The 17,718-nt window shown below is 46.9% G+C and overlaps 1 protein-coding gene and 1 long non-coding RNA gene across 2 annotated transcripts; both read left to right on the top strand.

The window, feature by feature from the left end:
* Positions 1–1,413: 1,413 nt before the first annotated feature.
* LOC123100800 (uncharacterized) lies at positions 1,414–3,553 on the top strand. Its single transcript, XR_006448465.1, has 3 exons — positions 1,414–2,617; positions 2,712–2,785; positions 2,858–3,553. It is a non-coding gene; the product is annotated as an uncharacterized lncRNA (long non-coding RNA).
* A 3,637-nt stretch (positions 3,554–7,190) lies between these two features.
* On the top strand, positions 7,191–10,848 carry LOC123100799 (cytochrome P450 98A1-like). The gene is made up of 3 exons (XM_044522676.1): positions 7,191–7,774; positions 8,459–8,853; positions 10,010–10,848. Exons 1-3 carry the CDS (start codon positions 7,285–7,287, stop codon positions 10,589–10,591), a joined length of 1,467 nt encoding a protein of 488 aa, XP_044378611.1. The 5' UTR covers positions 7,191–7,284; the 3' UTR covers positions 10,592–10,848.
* The last annotated feature ends 6,870 nt before the right edge of the window (positions 10,849–17,718 follow it).

Below are 17,718 nucleotides of genomic sequence, written 5' to 3'. Positions count from 1 at the left end.
CACCCCAAGCGGCACCTCTAGTGCGCCCGGTACCGGTGCCACGGGAGCACTCCCGGGCCTCACCGTAGCAATCGCCTCCCGCGACACGTAGGGCAAAATTGTGGACATCAGTACAGTCAAGGTAGTCGCCACGTCGGCAGGTGGCCCCAAATCCGAGGCCGCCTGCCTCGGGCTCGTATCCCCCGTCGGTGTCGTCACTGCCATCTGTCCCTCCTGCTCCACCATAGTTGTTGTCTCCTGCGACAACTGCGATAGAGTGGTAGGCCCCTGGACGGTCGAACTAGTCGTCACATCTGAAATCGAGTGAAGAGCCAAGACCGCCTGCCTCATGCTCCTCCCCCTAACTGGCGTTGAGACCACCACCTGCCCCATGCCCCTCGTGGAATCTGAAGTACGCACAGGCGACATCGGTGGTAATTCTGGCTCCACCGGATCATCAACCTCCATCCGGCCCCTCCAGAGACGGCCTGGCGCCGAAGCCGCCCCAAAGGAACCGAAACGCAATCCCACCATAGGCGTCGAAAAAGTCTCTGACCCCTTACCCAACGGGGCCTTGGACGACTGATTCATCGCACCAGTGGACGAAGGTCCATCCCCACGCTTATCGTGGTCCATAAGATCATCCTGCTGCCCCTGGCTACCGTCGGCGCCACCATCATCAACCTTACCTTTATCCGTGTCCTCTACCATCAGGTACCCCTCAATCATAATCTTAAGATGATAGATGAGTCCCTCATAAAACCATGACAAGTAAGCTGGAACCGCGTCCAAATCAATCACACCAACACGCAACCTCGCTATGCCATGGCAGCGAGTGAATGGCATATCAACTTCCATGGTTTTCCCAATTAGTGATCCAAGACTAAGTCTCCAGGAACTCATAAAGCGGCTCAGGTGGAACCCCATAAAATCGAGTCCAAATCTGTATCAACGGACGTCCAACTGGCTCGTTCCACTTCCACTCCTCAATCTCAAGTAAGCATGAACTACCGGGCACCTTGCACATTCCAAATTGATTAATCTTCTCAAGATCAGCTTTCGTATGATAGTCTACCTTATATGGCTGCTCCTCAATCTTGACCAATGACCACTGGTAAGATGCTGAAACTAACCTCCGAAGCTGCTGAACCACTTGGTCCTCAGACATGGTACCGTGCTTGACACGAATAAGGCCCGTCCTAGCATTCTCAAGATGTGGTCTGCACGATTCTCAAAGAACATAAGGTCAGGGTCGCATACCCCATACATAGTCACCACAGGCTTAGGAGCCGAAAGAAGGGGGCAATCGGCCTCATGCTTCGGCCTCAAACAAATGTCACATAACTCTTTAGAGCATCCCGCGGCATAGTGACCTGGCTCCCCACATTTAAAACAGTACAACTTCTCTCTTTTCCGCTGCCCTTTGGTGTTCTGACACATCGCTACCCTTGTCAATGCAAGCACCTGTAGCCTCTGTTGGTGCCTTCACACTCTCGGGAGGTACAGCCGCCAAAGCCCTCACCACCGTGATAGCTTCGCCGACGACTCAGTTGGTACCACAAGTTGAGTCATCGTGGGCGGTGCGGTCATGGTCGTTGGCGGATCATGCTTCACGCTTCACGAAGGTACGAGGCTTCTCTTGGCTGTCTAGTTGCTGATGCCTGGATGTCATGGTAGGACATCTGGGGCTGGATGGAATCTAAGACTACTTGCTCTGTTTTATTGGTTTCCTTTCATGCAATGAAATGAAATCGGGGGCATGCCCATCAATTCAAAAAAAAAAAACGCCTAGGAGGAGGCTCCTGCCTTCGTGGATGTCGCAGGTTGCGTCCTCCACCCATGCCTCCACCACCACGGCCCCCACGGAGCACCATCCCCCCTTGTCGAGGAGCATAGCGTTGTGGCCCTGCCGGACCATGGACAAAGCCTCCCGTCGGCCCTTGAAATTCCCGGCCGCCGTGGTCACTCCCGGTGTTGCCGCGCCCTCCGGCGGAGGACGAGCCATAGAAGGAGTTGTGTGCAGCGGCAACGAACCCATCTTGCTGATTCCCCCAGAACTGTCTACCCGCACCTCCGGCGTTCCTGCCATAAACTCCTCCACCGCCGTAGCCACGCCCCTGCCCTGGTTCCCGCCGCGGCCAGGAACAACAGCGCCGGCCGTCCGGGTACCCGAGTTGGCGACAACAGCCTGTGTTTTGAATTTTGGCGCTAAAAAATAGACTTCACCCATCTCGGCCTGGGGCAGAAAATATCTTTTGACGAAAAACTAGAATTTGGTAAAATTTCAGACATTTTTTGGTAAAAATTTGGTCAAATTTGCCGAAATTTTTGAAAGCCTGGGGCGAAAAAAATTCACAAACCGAAAATCAAAACCTTGGCAGCAGCTTGCACGTTTTGATCTTGCAAGTTGTGCGGCGGCGGCTGTGCTTGGTTGCCGTGGCCTGAAGCCATGACGACGATCGCGTAGGAGCGCAGATCCCCTGCCGCCGTATGAACCCACGTCCTCGATGCTCGCTGTATCCCACTGCAAAGAACTCACAGATGTGATCCGAAGTCGTCGGAGACCGCCCTTCATCGTCATAGGCATCCTCCTCGGAGTCCGCCAGCGCCCAGAATTTCCCCCCTACGCGCCGGGGAGGTAACGTCGCCCTCATCCCCTCATCTGTACGAGACGAGACTACGAGGTAACCCAGCGAAAATCCTTCCCACCTTTCCTCCATCCCCTTCCTCAGGTCCCTCGTCGTCGCCGACGTCCCCACGCCAAGGACGACATGGGGTCGCTCACAGTCTTCACCAACGAGCATAGGTTGCGCTATCATCCTCTCCCATCTTCTTTCCTGTAGGTGTTTCTGACAGATCGACCGATTTGCGGATGCAGAGTTCCTTTCACCATTGACCTGCCTGTGGATCCCCCTCCCTGCAGCAGCCCATGGAAGATGTCGCGGTGGTGGGCGAGCTGAGCAGGTTGGAGTACCAGCACGGCGCCACAACAATTTGCCGTCCTTCCGGATGGAGGACCTTCCCGTGGTAATAAGTGGTAACTTCCATTCCGTCATTTTAATTCCTCTGTCTCCCCCCATTCCATTACAGCAAGGGAAATAAAGTGTTTACTGATATGGACCTCTTGGGCAACAAATGTTTGATCTTTGGCGTGATGTTTGTTGTGCTCTGCTCTCCACGGATCTGAAACTCTTGGGCAAAATGTTTGATCTTCTGTTCAAATTGTTGCCTAGGGGTTTCAACGATTGCTCACTTCATGAGCTTTTTTTAGCTGCAAAATGACAATTGTAGTAAAAACACTAAACCTTTATTTGTTTGCTGAACACTGAACCTTTATTTGTTTGCTCAACACCCAACACTGAATATATACATATAGTACTCCTATAGGCCATGGACACTAAGCCTTGATTCTACTGAAAGCACAATGACAATGACAATACACTGCAAAAACACTGATCAGTAAATCCCAGTTCAGTAGTGAAACACTGAACCTTTATTCTAGTGAAACACTGCAAAAACAGGATTTGCTGAACCTTTATTTATTTGCTGATTCAAATAGCCAGCAGAAACTTTATTTGCTGAAACCACAATTTTGAGCGTGAACGGCAGGTGCTCTGCCTTTGCATTATAGAAGAGGGAAAATGGTCCAGTTAATAGGGAAACCGGACCCGAAAACCATACAACGCGCGGTTAATATGGGAAACCGGCAAAAAACCCCACCCAACAACTCATGGCACATCATCTGTGCCGGAAACAAGAGCCCCCAGACCTAGGAACGGAGGCCATGCCTTATATCCAACAAAGACGAACTCCGCAAACACCCACACAATGGCAGCACACCGAAGTGCACCCTGGCAACAGAAGTGGTCAAGCATTGGCCTGAACTAATGCGCGCACCGCCTCGATCACCTTGGGCGTGTGTTCCTTCTTGTACATCTGCAGATAGTGTTGCATCTTCTCATTCAGGTCTTCCTCAGATGCTTTTCCTTTGCTCTTGAGTGTTGGAACCTCTCCAAAGGCCTCCGCCCGCCTATACTCCGCGCGCTTGGCTACAGGAATGTCGCAATCTTTGTTTTTCTTGTCCAAACGGCAGCTTCGTCGCTCAAAGAGAGAAGGGGCAGCCTCTCCCACCTGCAAAACTTGCGGCGAGCTCGACACAGTGAGAGCAAGCTCTTCGAGGAACTCCCCCCACGGAGAGGAGGCTCTCCCAAGAGGCTCATCTGCACCCATCTGGATCAGCTCCTTTGAAGGCTTCCCGGTGCAAGGAGCACTGGAAACCTTCGGCTCCTCCAGTGTCGACATCCCGGGTAGGACAGAAGCCAAGTCAGGAGGATCATCCTCGAGCATGACCTTTTCCAAGGCAGGCTGATCATCAACGGACTGAGCCTTCTCACTCAACTCAGCTGAGCAGCCAGCCACAACAAGCGCACTGCAATCCTCACCAACGGCCACAGCAGGAGGAGCAGATTCAACATTGGCAAGGTCTTGGCTGCCCCCGATAGCTTCCATAGGTTCCCATAGGCTTGAGACTTGAGCAGTCCAACTCTCCACAGCAGCAACCAAGTCTTGAAGAGGCTTGAACAACACCTCAAGACGAGCAGCGAACAAGGCCTGTAACTCAGCGCCGAGCGCCTCCGCCTGAGCTGCAAGGAGAGGCCGCAAGGGCTCCAAAACAGCAGGAGGCACGCCGGGGACAGCCGCCGGCACGACACCATCAGTCGCAGGGTTGTCTTGATGAGAAACCACCGAAGCCCAAGTGCGACCAGGTCGATGAAGTGGGGCTGGAGGCGATCCGCTGCAGGGGGAGGCCGCTGACGAGGCCCGGTAGGCGCGAGGGGGGACGGCGAGGTTCTGAACCGGCAGGATGCCGTGCCAAGCACTCCCGCTCGCGATGGCCGGAGTGGCCACATCCCAAGCACCGGACAGGGCCACGGCAGCCCGCGACGAAGTGGTCCGACGCCAAGCACCGAAAGCAGAGGCCGAAAGTCCTCTGCTTGAAAGTGCGAGGCAGTCCAGCATCCTTCCTGGGAGGGGGAGCAGCCACCTTCTCCAGGCTCGGGCGGCGCCGTCTCCCAACCTCCACCCAAGCCGGGGCGGTCGGGGCCAGAGCGGCGGGCGCCGGGGTCGGAGCCGCAGGGGCCGGAGCGGCCAGGTCCGGGGCGGCCGGGGCCAGAGCGGCGGGCGCTGGGGTCGGAGCCGCAGGGGCCGGAGCGGCCGGCGCTGGTGCCGGAGCAGCAGGGGCCGGAGCGGCCGGCGCCGGGGTCGGAGCCGCAGGGGCCGGAGCGGCCGGCGCCGGTGCCGGAGCAGCAGGGGCCTGAGCGGCCGGCGCCGGGGCCGGAGCAGCAGGGGCGAAAAGAACGACCGCCGAAGAGGAGCGCGGGTCGGGATCTGGGTCAGGGCCTTCATCCCCGGCCGGGCTGGGAGGGGGAGGGGGAGGGGCGGCGGCGGGGGAGGCGGCGGGGGCTACGGGGGCCATGGGCGAGGGCGGCGGAGGGGGCTGCGTAGTGGCGGCGGCGGCGGCGGCCGCCAGCGGAGTCGGGGATGAAACCACAATGAAAATGTCAATTCTTGTGGTTCTGAAGAACCTCTACTGGCTATATATATGTCAAGTAGGTTGTACTGCTCTTGGACATGCCTTTGGTTCTGAAACTGTCAAAAATAGTGCAAAATTCAAGGAGTGTTGTGCTTTTGGTCATTAGTCCCGGTTTATTTCCATATTCCTTTGGTTGACAAGAGTACTCCTAGGCTACTCATGTCTGCTCATGAAAGTCAATGGAGTGACTTAATCTTGACAGTCAACGGAGTGGAATTCATGATCTAGATTATTATTTCCGTAGTGGAATTCATGAGCTGACTATTTAAAATGGCTGCAGATCAGGTCAGTTAACATGCAATAGGGAAAATGGAGGATTATTTAAGTGAAGATGAGTTCATTGTCGAGTGTATACTGTATTTTGTAGGTGAGTGGCAAGGAAGATACATCCCTTAAGCTATTATGCGCTTTGCAGTGCTATAAAATCATTTTCTGTAAATGGACCCCTTTATGTTTTCATAGAACTAATAATTTTCTTTTTGCTTCCAATACATGAGGAAGTTTACGTAGATTTAACTTCTATGTTTTGTGTATCGACATATTTACGTATATTCCTTTATTTTTTTGCCAAAAGGGATGGGGGCAGCAACGTGCGCCAGCGATGATTTAGTAAGGCTATATAGTCACTAGTGTACCTCTAGAGCGTATGCATGCGTGTCAGATTATTATAGGACTTTTCTTTTTACAATTCCTATTAAACAACTTGTAATCTAGGATTACAAAATTTTAACCTGGCAACAAAGGAAACATTTTTCTAACATTTTGGCAGTACACACATGTGCGGTTTGGAAACTAATTCGTTTAAATTGACAAGTAAATACCTTGGAATGTAACAACTAATTAAGCTTTTATTTCCAATTGAGTACATTTGGCAACTAAACATGTTTAAACTTTTGTCAACTAAACACTTTGCAATCTCACGACTAAGCATGTTTTAATCTGAAAACTAAGTACTTGTAATCTCGCAACTAATTAATTTCAAATTTACGACTCCCTCCGCTTCAAATTACTCGTCGTGGTTTTAGTTCGACGAGTAATTTGGAACGGAGGGAGTAGTTGTAATATGGCATCTGTGAATAGTAATGATCTCTAGCATGGTGCTAGCGCATACTGCTCTTTTTTGTTCCTACTTGAGATACATAAATGTCTACATACGCTCCTGTTTTTCTACTTTTTCATGATGCTTCGCATGCATGTGCTGCCAGCCTGGTTTTTATTTATTTACTAATGTATGCATGGGGCGGAACTTCACAGGGGCACGCGAAGTAGTTGAATCCCGCACGAATGCACATGAAGCTTTAAGTTTTAATCGTTAAAACTTCGATTTTGCATATGAAATTTTTTATTTTCTCGGTCGCAAGTATCAAGTTTGAGAGTTAAAACTCTAAGCTACTTTTTTTTGCCGGTTGTAGGTACTAAGGTCATGATTTTATAGATACAAGATAGATAGATAGTCACGTCCATTATAGATACCTGCCCCGCCGCTGTATAGTCACGTCCATTATAGATACTCGCGACCAGTTTGGCTAAAGGGGTAGGTAGATAGATGAGAAGATAGCACAAATGGCCTATAAAAGGATATTTTCGTTCTCTGTTTCATGCCCATTAGTTTCTACTCTCACATACAGTGTACCTTGTGCATGCCCTACCACCATTTCTCCCAACCCATAACAGAACTGAACAAAGCTAGCAGTCACTCATAGGTAGCCACCATGGACGCGGCCTCGGTGCTTCTCCCCATCGTCCTGGCGCTGGTGGCGATCCCGATCTTGCTGGCGCTACTCGACTGGCTGCGCCTCCCGCCGGGCCCGTGCCCATGGCCGGTGGTGGGCAACCTACGCCAGATCAAGCACGTGCGGTGCCGCTGCTTCCAGGAGTGGGCGGAGTGGTACGGGCCAATCTTCTCCGTGTGGTTCGGCTCCTCCCTCACCGTCGTCGTCTCCACGCCGGAGCTGGCCAAGGAAGTGCTCAAGGAGCACGACCAGCAGCTCGCCAACCGCACCCGGAACCGCTCCACCCAGCGCTTCAGCCGCAACGGCCAGGACCTCGTCTGGGCCGACTACGGCCCGCACTACATCAAGGTGCGCAAGCTGTGCAATCTCGAGCTCTTCACACAGAAGCGGCTCGAGGCGCTGCGCCCCATCCGGGAGGACGAGGTCACTGCCATGGTCGCGTCTGTCCACCGCGCCGCCATCGGCCCCGGTAAGCAAAGCAAGCAACCGAGATCGCACCTTTTTTATGTTCACTTATGCCATGCATTATTGTTGCTGCTGCAAATAAACTGGTGCGTCGAGTGGTTGACGAATTGCTTTCTCCTGTTAGTCTCGTGTTGGGATGGGAGTTTGCCGGATTAGCAAAATGTTTAACTGTTGTGTACCTTTCTTAGTGTCAAGCTTGCATCGAAAAGAAAAAGAACCCCGCAAAAAAAGAAAAAGAAAAAGAAAAAGAGCACTGTTATGTGACGTTTTGGATCCGATTTCAGTACAACAAACAATACGAGCCATCCATCGAAGCGTCGTGCCAAGGCCGGATGCCAAAGCATTGTACACACTGATTCTGACAAGAAAAAGCATTCATAGCAACATTTTATAAGATTCATACCATAATTCTAATTGCAACATTCATAGAATATGTTATAAGATTCATTCAACAAAATACAACAAGATTTGCTAAATGAAATCAGTGTACAATATATCGTTCGCTATAGCGCGTTATAGATTCGCTATAGTAGCAGATTTTAAAGGATGCGCTATTTTGTCGTAGCACACTATTTTTACCCTTGTTAATAACACAATTCTAATTGCAAAGTTCATAGCAAAATAGTATAAGATTCATAGCAATATCCTATTGAGTTGAGTTGTAAATTAATTGTTCAAATGTTTTTAGGTAATGAAGGAAAGCCATTAGTTGTGAGGAGTCACCTTGCTATGGTGTCTTTCAACAATATAACACGGCTAGTTTTTGGGAAGCGGTTCATGAATGCAAATGGTGACATTAACGAAGAAGGGCAGGAGTTCAAGAGTATTGTCAACAACGGGATAAAAATAGGTGCATCTCTCTCTATTGCTGAATATGTTTGGTACTTGAGATGGCTGTTTCCACTTAATGAGGAGCTTTACAAGACCCACAATGAGAGAAGGGATCACCTGACCAAGAAGATCATAGAAGAGCATGCGAAGGCCCTTAAGGAAAGTGGTGGCAAGCATCATTTCGTGCATGCACTGTTGACTCTCAGAGAACAGTATGACCTTAGTGATGACACAGTTTTCGGACTTCTATGGGTATGATGGATGCCCCTTTATATTTAATTAATATATCTTCATACAGTACATTTTGATTTTAGTGTCATAAGATGAGTTGTCGTGCTAATTTTTAATGTGGAATACAGTAAAATATCAATGCCTTGGCAGTGCTCCCATTATTTGCATAAATGTTGAATTCCCTACCTTTTTATTGCATTGATTGATTTTTGGGAGAAGGGAAAGTTTAGCCAAATTTACTAGTTATACGTTTGGTGATATGCCACTCTCTCAAGGTTGGTGTAAGATGCTGGGATTGGAAAATGCATGTTTATTTTCTCGTTATAAATAAGGTAATGCTTTGCAAAAATACAAAAGTGAACATGGCTCCACACGCACCCATGTGAATAGTAAATTCAAAAATAATATAAGAAAAAAAATTATTTTTTTGAAATTTCGGGGTATGACACTTAGTCAACCATTCTAATCGCGTGTGAAGTTTCGTGATCTATTGACACCTATGGTATTCTTAGTGAAGAAAATACAATTAGGACCATACAATTCATCAAACAGTGTTTTTTAATATAGCTTCGATTTTGTCAATTTTGCCAAGATTACCATGGATGTGATTTCTTCGTGAAACTTCATACGCGAGTATACCGGTTAACTATGTATATTTTAAAAAAAGTTCAGATTTTTTTTGATTTTTTCTAATTTTTTGAATTTACTATTCATAAGGGGTGCGCGTGGAACCATGTTTACCAAATCCGCGTCCAATGCTTTGTTGTTAAATACTAATTCATCACCAACTATTTCCTCCTTCCCATGTTAATTGTTGTGCTCAAACGAATGGATTTAGCACTGATATACGTCTAGGTACATTCGGCTGAGCGACAGTTAATATGAGAGGGAGGGAATGGTATTTAGCCAAAAAAAAATCAGACTGTGCCTCTTTATATTCCTATCTTGCAAATGCCAAACTTGTTCATACTGGTAAACCAGTGTAATCTTTGTCCCTGGATGCCTCCTCGTATATTCGTATATTGCACATGTCAAACTTGTTCATACTGCTAAATCAACATCAAAGCAGTACACCATATCTGCTATGTACTGAAGTTGCACCCTGATAATCCGTTGAGGGGGCCCTCTTGTGATTTCTTTAGTGCTTACCACCCCAAGATTTGTTCCTTGTGTTCAGGACATCATCACTACTGGCATGGATACAACAGTCATATCAGTCGAGTGGGCAATGGCAGAGCTGGTCAGGTATCCCAGGGTGCAGAAGAAGCTGCAAGAGGAGTTGGACAGTGTCATCGGCCGTGACCGCGTCATGTCCGAGACCGACTTCCAAAAACTGCCGTACTTGCTAGCCGTCGTCAAGGTCGGCGCCTACAACATCCCAAAGGGCGCTGATGTCACGGTGAATGTGTGGGCGATCGCTCGCAATCCCGATGTGTGGAGCAACCCGCTGGAGTACAGGCCGGAGCGTTTCCTGGAGGAGAGCATTGACATCAAGGGTGGTGACTTCAGGGTGCTCCCCTTCGGCGCGGGCCGGAGGGTGTGTCCTGGTGCGCAGCTGGGAATCAACCTCGTGGCCTCCATGATCGGGCACCTTCTGCACCATTTCGAGTGGTCTCTGCCAGAAGGCACCATGCCGGAGGATGTTGACATGATGGAGTCCCCCGGAATCGTCACGTTCATGAGCACGCCGCTGCAGGCTGTCGCCAAGCCGCGCCTGGACAAGGAGGAGTTGTACAACAGGGTCCCGGTTGAGATGTGAGCAAGGTTTTGAATTTTGAATGATTTTTTTTCTCATGGGGGACCAAGATTCCAGGTTACCATGGTAACCATGAAATACCAGACAAATTACAGGTGAAATTAAATAAAATTTGAATTCAAAATTATGTACCACTTATATACATTATTATTGAACTTAATATATTCAGAAACTGTCTGGTTAGGTCCACATGACCGAGGGTCAAACCAGCGGCCTATATATAAGGTTGGACTCGATATGGAAGACCCTAGTTACCACTGCTATCCATGTAACTACACATCGACAGTTTAAATTATTATTTTTTGAAAGTTCTAGTATTTGTTTTACTCGGTATATGGGTTTCTCATGGGGCAGCGAAATTTGCCGTTAGCAGTTGGTTTGTAAAAAATAAAAAACCTTGGATGTGAGCAGCTTGGAATGTTTTTGTAAGGAGCGTGGAGCGGCATGGAATGTTGGATCCGGCTTGCCTGCTCCCTTCCCATGCTCCCATCTGTGCTCCCACTTCATCCTACGGCTGTTTTTTTCTTTTTTCTTCCTAATCTAATCACCCCCCTGATTTTAATTTGGTAGGCCTAGGCCTTGTTTTGTTCCAATCAAATCAAGCCACGTACGCAGGAGCACGGATGGGCGCACATGCGGGGCGCAGGAAAGTCTTGTCCTGGAATGTTACACCATTGGGGATTAGTCCCTCCTTGAAAAAAGGAGCTTGATTGAGCTCATGTTATTGTAAAGAGTTAAATACACTATAGATGCCTTAACTTGTCCGTTGTGCTCAGTTTAGTGCCTAAATTTGTAAAATACATAAAAGTGGTGCTATAACTTGTCACATGGTGCATATACGGTGCCTCCGCCCGTATGCCGCTGTATGTGCTGCCCGCATGGCGTTCACTCTGTGCATTTGAAAACCGAACCGAAAAACCATACCGAAAATAAACCGAACCGAACCAAATTTATGGTTTTTATGGTTTCTGGTTTCGGTATGGTATGAACTTTTCATATTGATTTGAACTTTGGTTTTTATGGTATATACCGAAAAACCGAACGGTTAACCGAATAAACCAAAGTAAAAAATAATTTTATATTTCTTGTGATGAACAACCATACAAGTTGTCATTTTTCTTGTACATGAGTCAAGTTCACTACTAAGCATGTAATTTTTTCTTGCAATATAGTTATTTTTCTCTTTTTAAAATGCTAAGCACGTCCATAACCATCAATAGATGAATCAATGCATGCATATATACTTATATATATAGTTATATACTATTTGTGTAAAACAGTATGTGTTTTGAGTCATAAATTTGCAAATTATTATTGTGTCATTTTCAAATTCGTGTTAACTTTGGTTATTATGGTATATACCGAAACCATACCGAAATAATTTGATATATACCGAAACCGAACCGTATTTTAATTTCATACCATATTTACCGAAGTATTAATACCATATAAACCGAATAAACCGAACGCACAGAGTGACATGGCGTGACGGCTGGTGGCTGCCCCACACGTCAGTGGGTGTGAGTGTTGCCTGCACTAGGTCAGATGAGCGCGTATTTTTTATTTAGGAAAACCCCTGAGGTTTTAATTAAAGCTCGCAAAAGCTATCACTTTGTATTGCTACTAAAAAGAAAAAAGCAAACCGGGCCACTCCGTGGAAATCCAACCTGTGACCTCCAGGATAAATAGCAAGCATGCTAACCACCGGGAGAATTAGTACTTCGTGTACAACTTATAGCTCGAAACTTCAATAGATCAATTCTATCTATTGCTATGCAATTTCCATTTACATTATTTACTGTTTTTAAGTTAACATTAGTTTTTATGATGTGTAAATTTTTCCTATATAAAAATACAATAATTTTCAATATGTGATTTGTCTATTTAAATATTTATTCTATTTTTATTATTGTGTAGTTCGAAGAGGTAAACACGAACTTTTTATAAAAAAATATGTGTATTTAATCAGTTCAATGTGTACTATAAAATATTGTGTACATCTTTTTAAAATGTGTTCAATGTGTACTAAATCTCAATGTGTAAAAACAATAAATACTATAAATATGTTAAAACATGTCAAACATGTTTGTAAAAATGTAAGAATAAATTTACACAATAAATTTTTTAATACATGTTGAATATTGTTTTGAGATAGATTTTTTCTATTTTCTGAATGCATGACGAACATTTTGCAAAAACACATCTACAATTTCTTAATACACACGAGAATTTTTTAAAAATACGTTTGATAGTTTTTTTCTAAATGCACTAACACTTTCTTTAAGTTTATGGCAGCTGTAATATTTTCTTACATTTCCTTTTTCAAACCGGAAAAGCAATATAAAAAAATGAACATCAAATTGGAAAATAAATAAAAAGAAACCTTTCTGCGGGCCCATAAGAGCGCCATATACATTACAATAAAATTAAGACAAATGTTTGAAGAGGTAAAGAGCAACGTGACAAATAGACGTCTAGCTCATACATAGGAATTTATTTCGTCCGGTATCCTTATTCAGAGACGTGATACACACACACACACACACACACACACACACACACACACACATAGTGATGCTATTTATCACTCAGGGTGCAGAATAAGTTATTCTTCACCCGAGGTAATCTTACGATCACTTCATAGTTAAATTAAATTTGGAATTCAAATAGTTACATTCTTATTGATTCACTATGTAAAATTTGGTATAAGAAAATAAAAATATAGGTCATAAGACAAGAAAATTTGGAGTTTATTTATATTTACACTATGTTTTTACGTTTGTAATTATACATAACATAAAATATTTTTTACGGCGATTATATATTTTCTTACGGTCTCTTTTTATGTTAGAAATAAGACAAAACTTACGGAACGTAAAATTACAGTGCATTGGTGGTAAAATAGATGGGGGTGAAGAATAACTATTCCTCACCCGGCGTGACGAATAGTCAATCCCTATATATATATATATATATATATATATATATATATATATATATATATATATATACTCATAAATAAGACAAATACATGTAGAGATACTCAGGTGTGGTTACGTTTCTCCGGGGCGCCCTCGAAGCCGATGCAGGATGCTCGTGTCGTTGCTAGCTTGGGAATTTTGGTCGGAAAACCGGAGAGACTAGATATGGCCTTCACCCGAGCTCACGGAGTGGCCCGATTGCTGGTGAGTATTCTGGACATTGAGTTTGTGCCTGATGTGGTTAAGTGGATGTATAAGGGCCAGATTTTTAACCTTGACATTGAGTTTGAGGATAACGATCTTTTTGCTGAGGCCATTAATGGGACTGATGTGGATATACACGAGGGAGATGACAGTTCAGGTGATAAGGAGGCGCCAGTGTATGAGGCTGGACGAGAGGTGGCCAACGGTTCCGCGCCCGTTCCTTAGAAGTCTGGGGATGGGGCGGCACCCTCACCTTCTGTTCCTATAAGTTCCCTGAGATTTGGGTCGTTTGAGCCAGCTTCTGCTCCTCCCAGACTCTAGAGTGAGCGGGTGGAGTCCGATGATGTGTTGGAGCGTTCGCTGCCGGCACTGGATTTTGATGCTGCTGTGAGTCCCGTGCTCGATGCTCCTGTGACGGCCTTGGTCGAGGGAGGGGGAAGGAGTTCGGGCAGGAGGCCCCTCTTTCCCCCTCTCTGTTTACTGACGCACCTCAGGCGACGGTGCCGATGCTGTTGGCCACGCCTAGGGGAGGGGGCTCGAGCCACGTAGCTTCGGCTCCTTCCTCTCCTCTGGCGGCGACAGAGCCGCCGAGGACGGTGGTGCCTTTGGGAGGGGGCCCGGGACAGGTGGCCTCGGCTCCCTCTTCTCCACCTGCGGCGATGAGGCTGGGGGGAGTCCGGGGCAGGTGGCCTCGACTCCCTCCTCTCCTCTGGCGACTAGGGTGGCCGCGCCTCCGGTGGCGCCCACCACGCCCACCAGCCAGAGGTCCGGAAGGGCAGGGGAGCACGGTAGGAGGCCCTTTTGCTTCCCGCTTCCGGCGCACCGGTGACCCCAGGCCTCGATTTGAGGGCGATGACGACCGCTTCCCGGGAGGAGGTCATTGCTTTTGGAGGGATTCCGGATCCGGTTTCCGAGGGCCGACGGATGAGCTGTCATCTCCAGGATCTTCCGGAGGTTGATGACATGCAGCAGCGGTGCGCCATGAGGGTGGCCAAGCTTCGTGGCATTGAGGCCACTACTGGTATGTCGGTCAACACCTCTAATTCTATTTTGCATTTTTCTAATGATGAGATTATTAATAATGCAAATCATTTAGGAGTTTCACTAGGGAGTAATGATAGTGAAATCTCTAACTCTGATAATGATATGCTGGATTTGGAAGCGGAACGCGCTATTGAAATGATTCGTAACTTAGCTGCAGTTAGACCTATAAATGATTATGAGATAGATGCTTTGGGGCTCAGGGTACTCGATAATCTCTGTGTGGATCTTGCACCATCCCATCCTGAGTCAGAGGAAGAGAATGATACTTATGCTGACGCAGTAGTTAGGTCCATGGAGCCCGGTTGTGAGGACCGGGTGGAGGATCAAAACAAGCCTAAACGTAAGTGGAAGCGAAAGATCTATCCTGCGTCGACGGTGCGTAGGAGTGCTAGGATCCGTACTACTAAAAAAATTCATGATGAAATATGAAAGGAATCTTTTGGAATAGCAAAGGTCTGAAAGACTTGGCTAAACGAAGGTTTCTTGCAGATGCGTCTATCGAGCATAGGTTGGATTTTATTGCTCTCTCGGAAACAGGTAAAGATAATTTCGCACCCCAGTTTCTTAGTACGTTATTGGGTGGTGTCGATTTTGGTTGGCATTGCTTGCCTCCGAGAGGAAGATCGGGTGGGATCTTACTTGGAGTTAGATGCGATTCGCTTGAAGTTCGAAGTGTCGTGGATGAGCTGTCGTCTCCAGGATCTTCCGGAGGTTGATGACATGCAGCAGCGGTGCGCCATGAGGGCGGCCAAGCTTCGTGGCATTGAGGCCACTACTGGTATGTCGGTCAACACCTCTAATTCTATTTTGCATTTTTCTAATGATGAGATTATTAATAATGCAAATCATTTAGGAGTTTCACTAGGGAGTAATGATAGTGAAATCTAACTCTGTTAATGATATGCTGGATTTGGAAGCGGAACGCGCTATTGAAATGATTCGTAACTTAGCTGCAGTTAGACCTATGAATGATTCTGAGATAGATGCTTTGGGGCTCAGGGTACTCGATAATCTCTGTGCGGATCTTGCACCATCCCATCCTGAGTCAGAGGAAGAGAATGATACTTATGCTGACGCAGTAGTTAGGTCCATGGAGCCCGGTTGTGAGGACCGGGTGGAGGATCAAAACAAGCCTAAACGTAAGTGGAAGCGGAAGATCTATCCTGCGTCGGCGGTGCGTAGGAGTGCTAGGATCCGTACTACTAAAAAATTTCATGATGAAATATGAAAGGAATCTTTTGGAATAGCAGAGGTCTGAAAGACTTGGCTAAACGAAGGTTTCTTGCAGATGCGTCTATCGAGCATAGGTTGGATTTTATTGCTCTCTCGGAAACAGGTAGAGATAATTTCGCACCCCAGTTTCTTAGTACCTTATTGGGTGGTGTCGATTTTGATTGGCATTGCTTGCCTCCGAGAGGAAGATCGGGTGGGATCTTACTTGGAGTTAGATGCGATTCGCTCGAAGTCCGAAGTGTCGTGATGGGAGACTTTGCAGTTAAGTTCTGGGTTAGATCGAAGGATGATGGGTTTAATTGGGCTCTAGTGGCGGTTTATGGTGTTGCACAGCCCGAACTTAAACCAGAGTTTTTGGCAGACCTTGTTCGCATTTGCGGTTCCGAGCAGCTTCCAATCCTGGTTGGGGTGACTTTAACATAATTAGAAGAAGAGAGGAAAAGAACAATGATAATTTCGACGGTAGGTGGTCATTCATGTTTAATACCATTATTGAAAGCTTGGATCTGCGAGAGATAGAGCTTTCGGGTAGAAAGTTTACCTGGCTAATAATTTGCCAAATCCGACGTTTGAGAAGTTGGATCGAGTCCTTGCGAGCGTCGAATGGGAACAGAAATTTCCTTTGGTTACGGTCCAGGCGCTTTCACGCGGTATTTCCGACCACACGCCTCTGTTCGTGGACTCTGGCGAGGCCACTCGCATGGGAAACAAAAATTCCTTTTTGTTTGAAATGGCTTGGCTTGAACGAGAGGGCTTCTTGGATCTGGTAGCCAGGGAATGGGCTAAGGATACAGGAGGAAGGACGGCGATTGAGCGCTGGCAGAATAAGATAAGGCACTTGAGAAGTTTCTTGCGTGGGTGGGCTAAGCATCTTAGTGGGATATATAAGGCTGAAAAGGAGAGGCTCCTTACACTTATTCAGTCCCTGGATCTCAGAGCCGAGTCCACAATTCTTCAAGCCACAGAGCTTCATGCAAATCTTGAGGCGGAGATGAGGTTGAAAGAGCTTCTCCGTGAGGAGGAATTGAAATAGGCGCTGCGGGCTAAGGTTCACAAAGTCGTCCAGGGGGACGCAAACACTCAATTCTTTCACATGATCGCTAATGGCAAGCATAGAAAGAAGAGAATCTTTCAGCTTGAACAGGATGAAGGGACGATTTTAGGACAGGAGAACTTAAAGCTTTACATTACTGAATAATACAAGCAGTTATTTGGGCCTCCGGAGGACAATAGTGTATCCCTGGGATGAGTCTCGGATTGAGGATGTTCCTCAACTTGCTGCTGATGAGAATGAGATTTTAACCGTCCCATTTTCGGAGAAAGAGGTGTTTGAAGCTATTTCTCAAATGAAAAATAATAAGGCTCCTGGGCCGGATGGCTTTTCGGTGGAGTTTTATAAAAAGTGCTGGCATACTATTAAGGGGGATTTGTTACCGATGTTCCATGATTTATTCTCTGGGCAGCTTCAGCTATTTCACCTGAATTTTCGAACGATAACCCTGCTTCCTAAGAAAACAGAGGCTGTGAGGATTGAGCAGTTCAGGCCAATCTGTCTTCTTAATGTTAGTTTCAAAATTTTCACCAAGGTTGGGACGAATAGGCTCACGCAGATTGCGCACTCTGTGGTGCAGCACTCCCAAATTGCTTTCATGCCGGACAGAAACATCC

This window comes from Triticum aestivum, chromosome 4D, assembly GCF_018294505.1.
Source record: "Triticum aestivum cultivar Chinese Spring chromosome 4D, IWGSC CS RefSeq v2.1, whole genome shotgun sequence".
In the NCBI taxonomy this organism is placed as follows: domain Eukaryota; kingdom Viridiplantae; phylum Streptophyta; class Magnoliopsida; order Poales; family Poaceae; genus Triticum; species Triticum aestivum.
Note: the sequence above shows the minus strand (reverse complement) of the source record. Positions and strands in the feature narration are given on the sequence as shown.

What these genes read in the sequence shown, in the direction of transcription:
- LOC123100799 (XM_044522676.1), top strand. Translation starts at nt 7,285, where the DNA reads ATGGACGCGGCCTCGGTGCTTCTCCCCATCGTCCTGGCGCTGGTGGCG. An exon ending in CCGCGCCGCCATCGGCCCCG is followed by an intron (nt 7,775 to 8,458) that starts GTAAGCAAAGCA and finishes AAATGTTTTTAG; the next exon opens with GTAATGAAGGAAAGCCATTA. An exon ending in CAGTTTTCGGACTTCTATGG is followed by an intron (nt 8,854 to 10,009) that starts GTATGATGGATG and finishes CCTTGTGTTCAG; the next exon opens with GACATCATCACTACTGGCAT.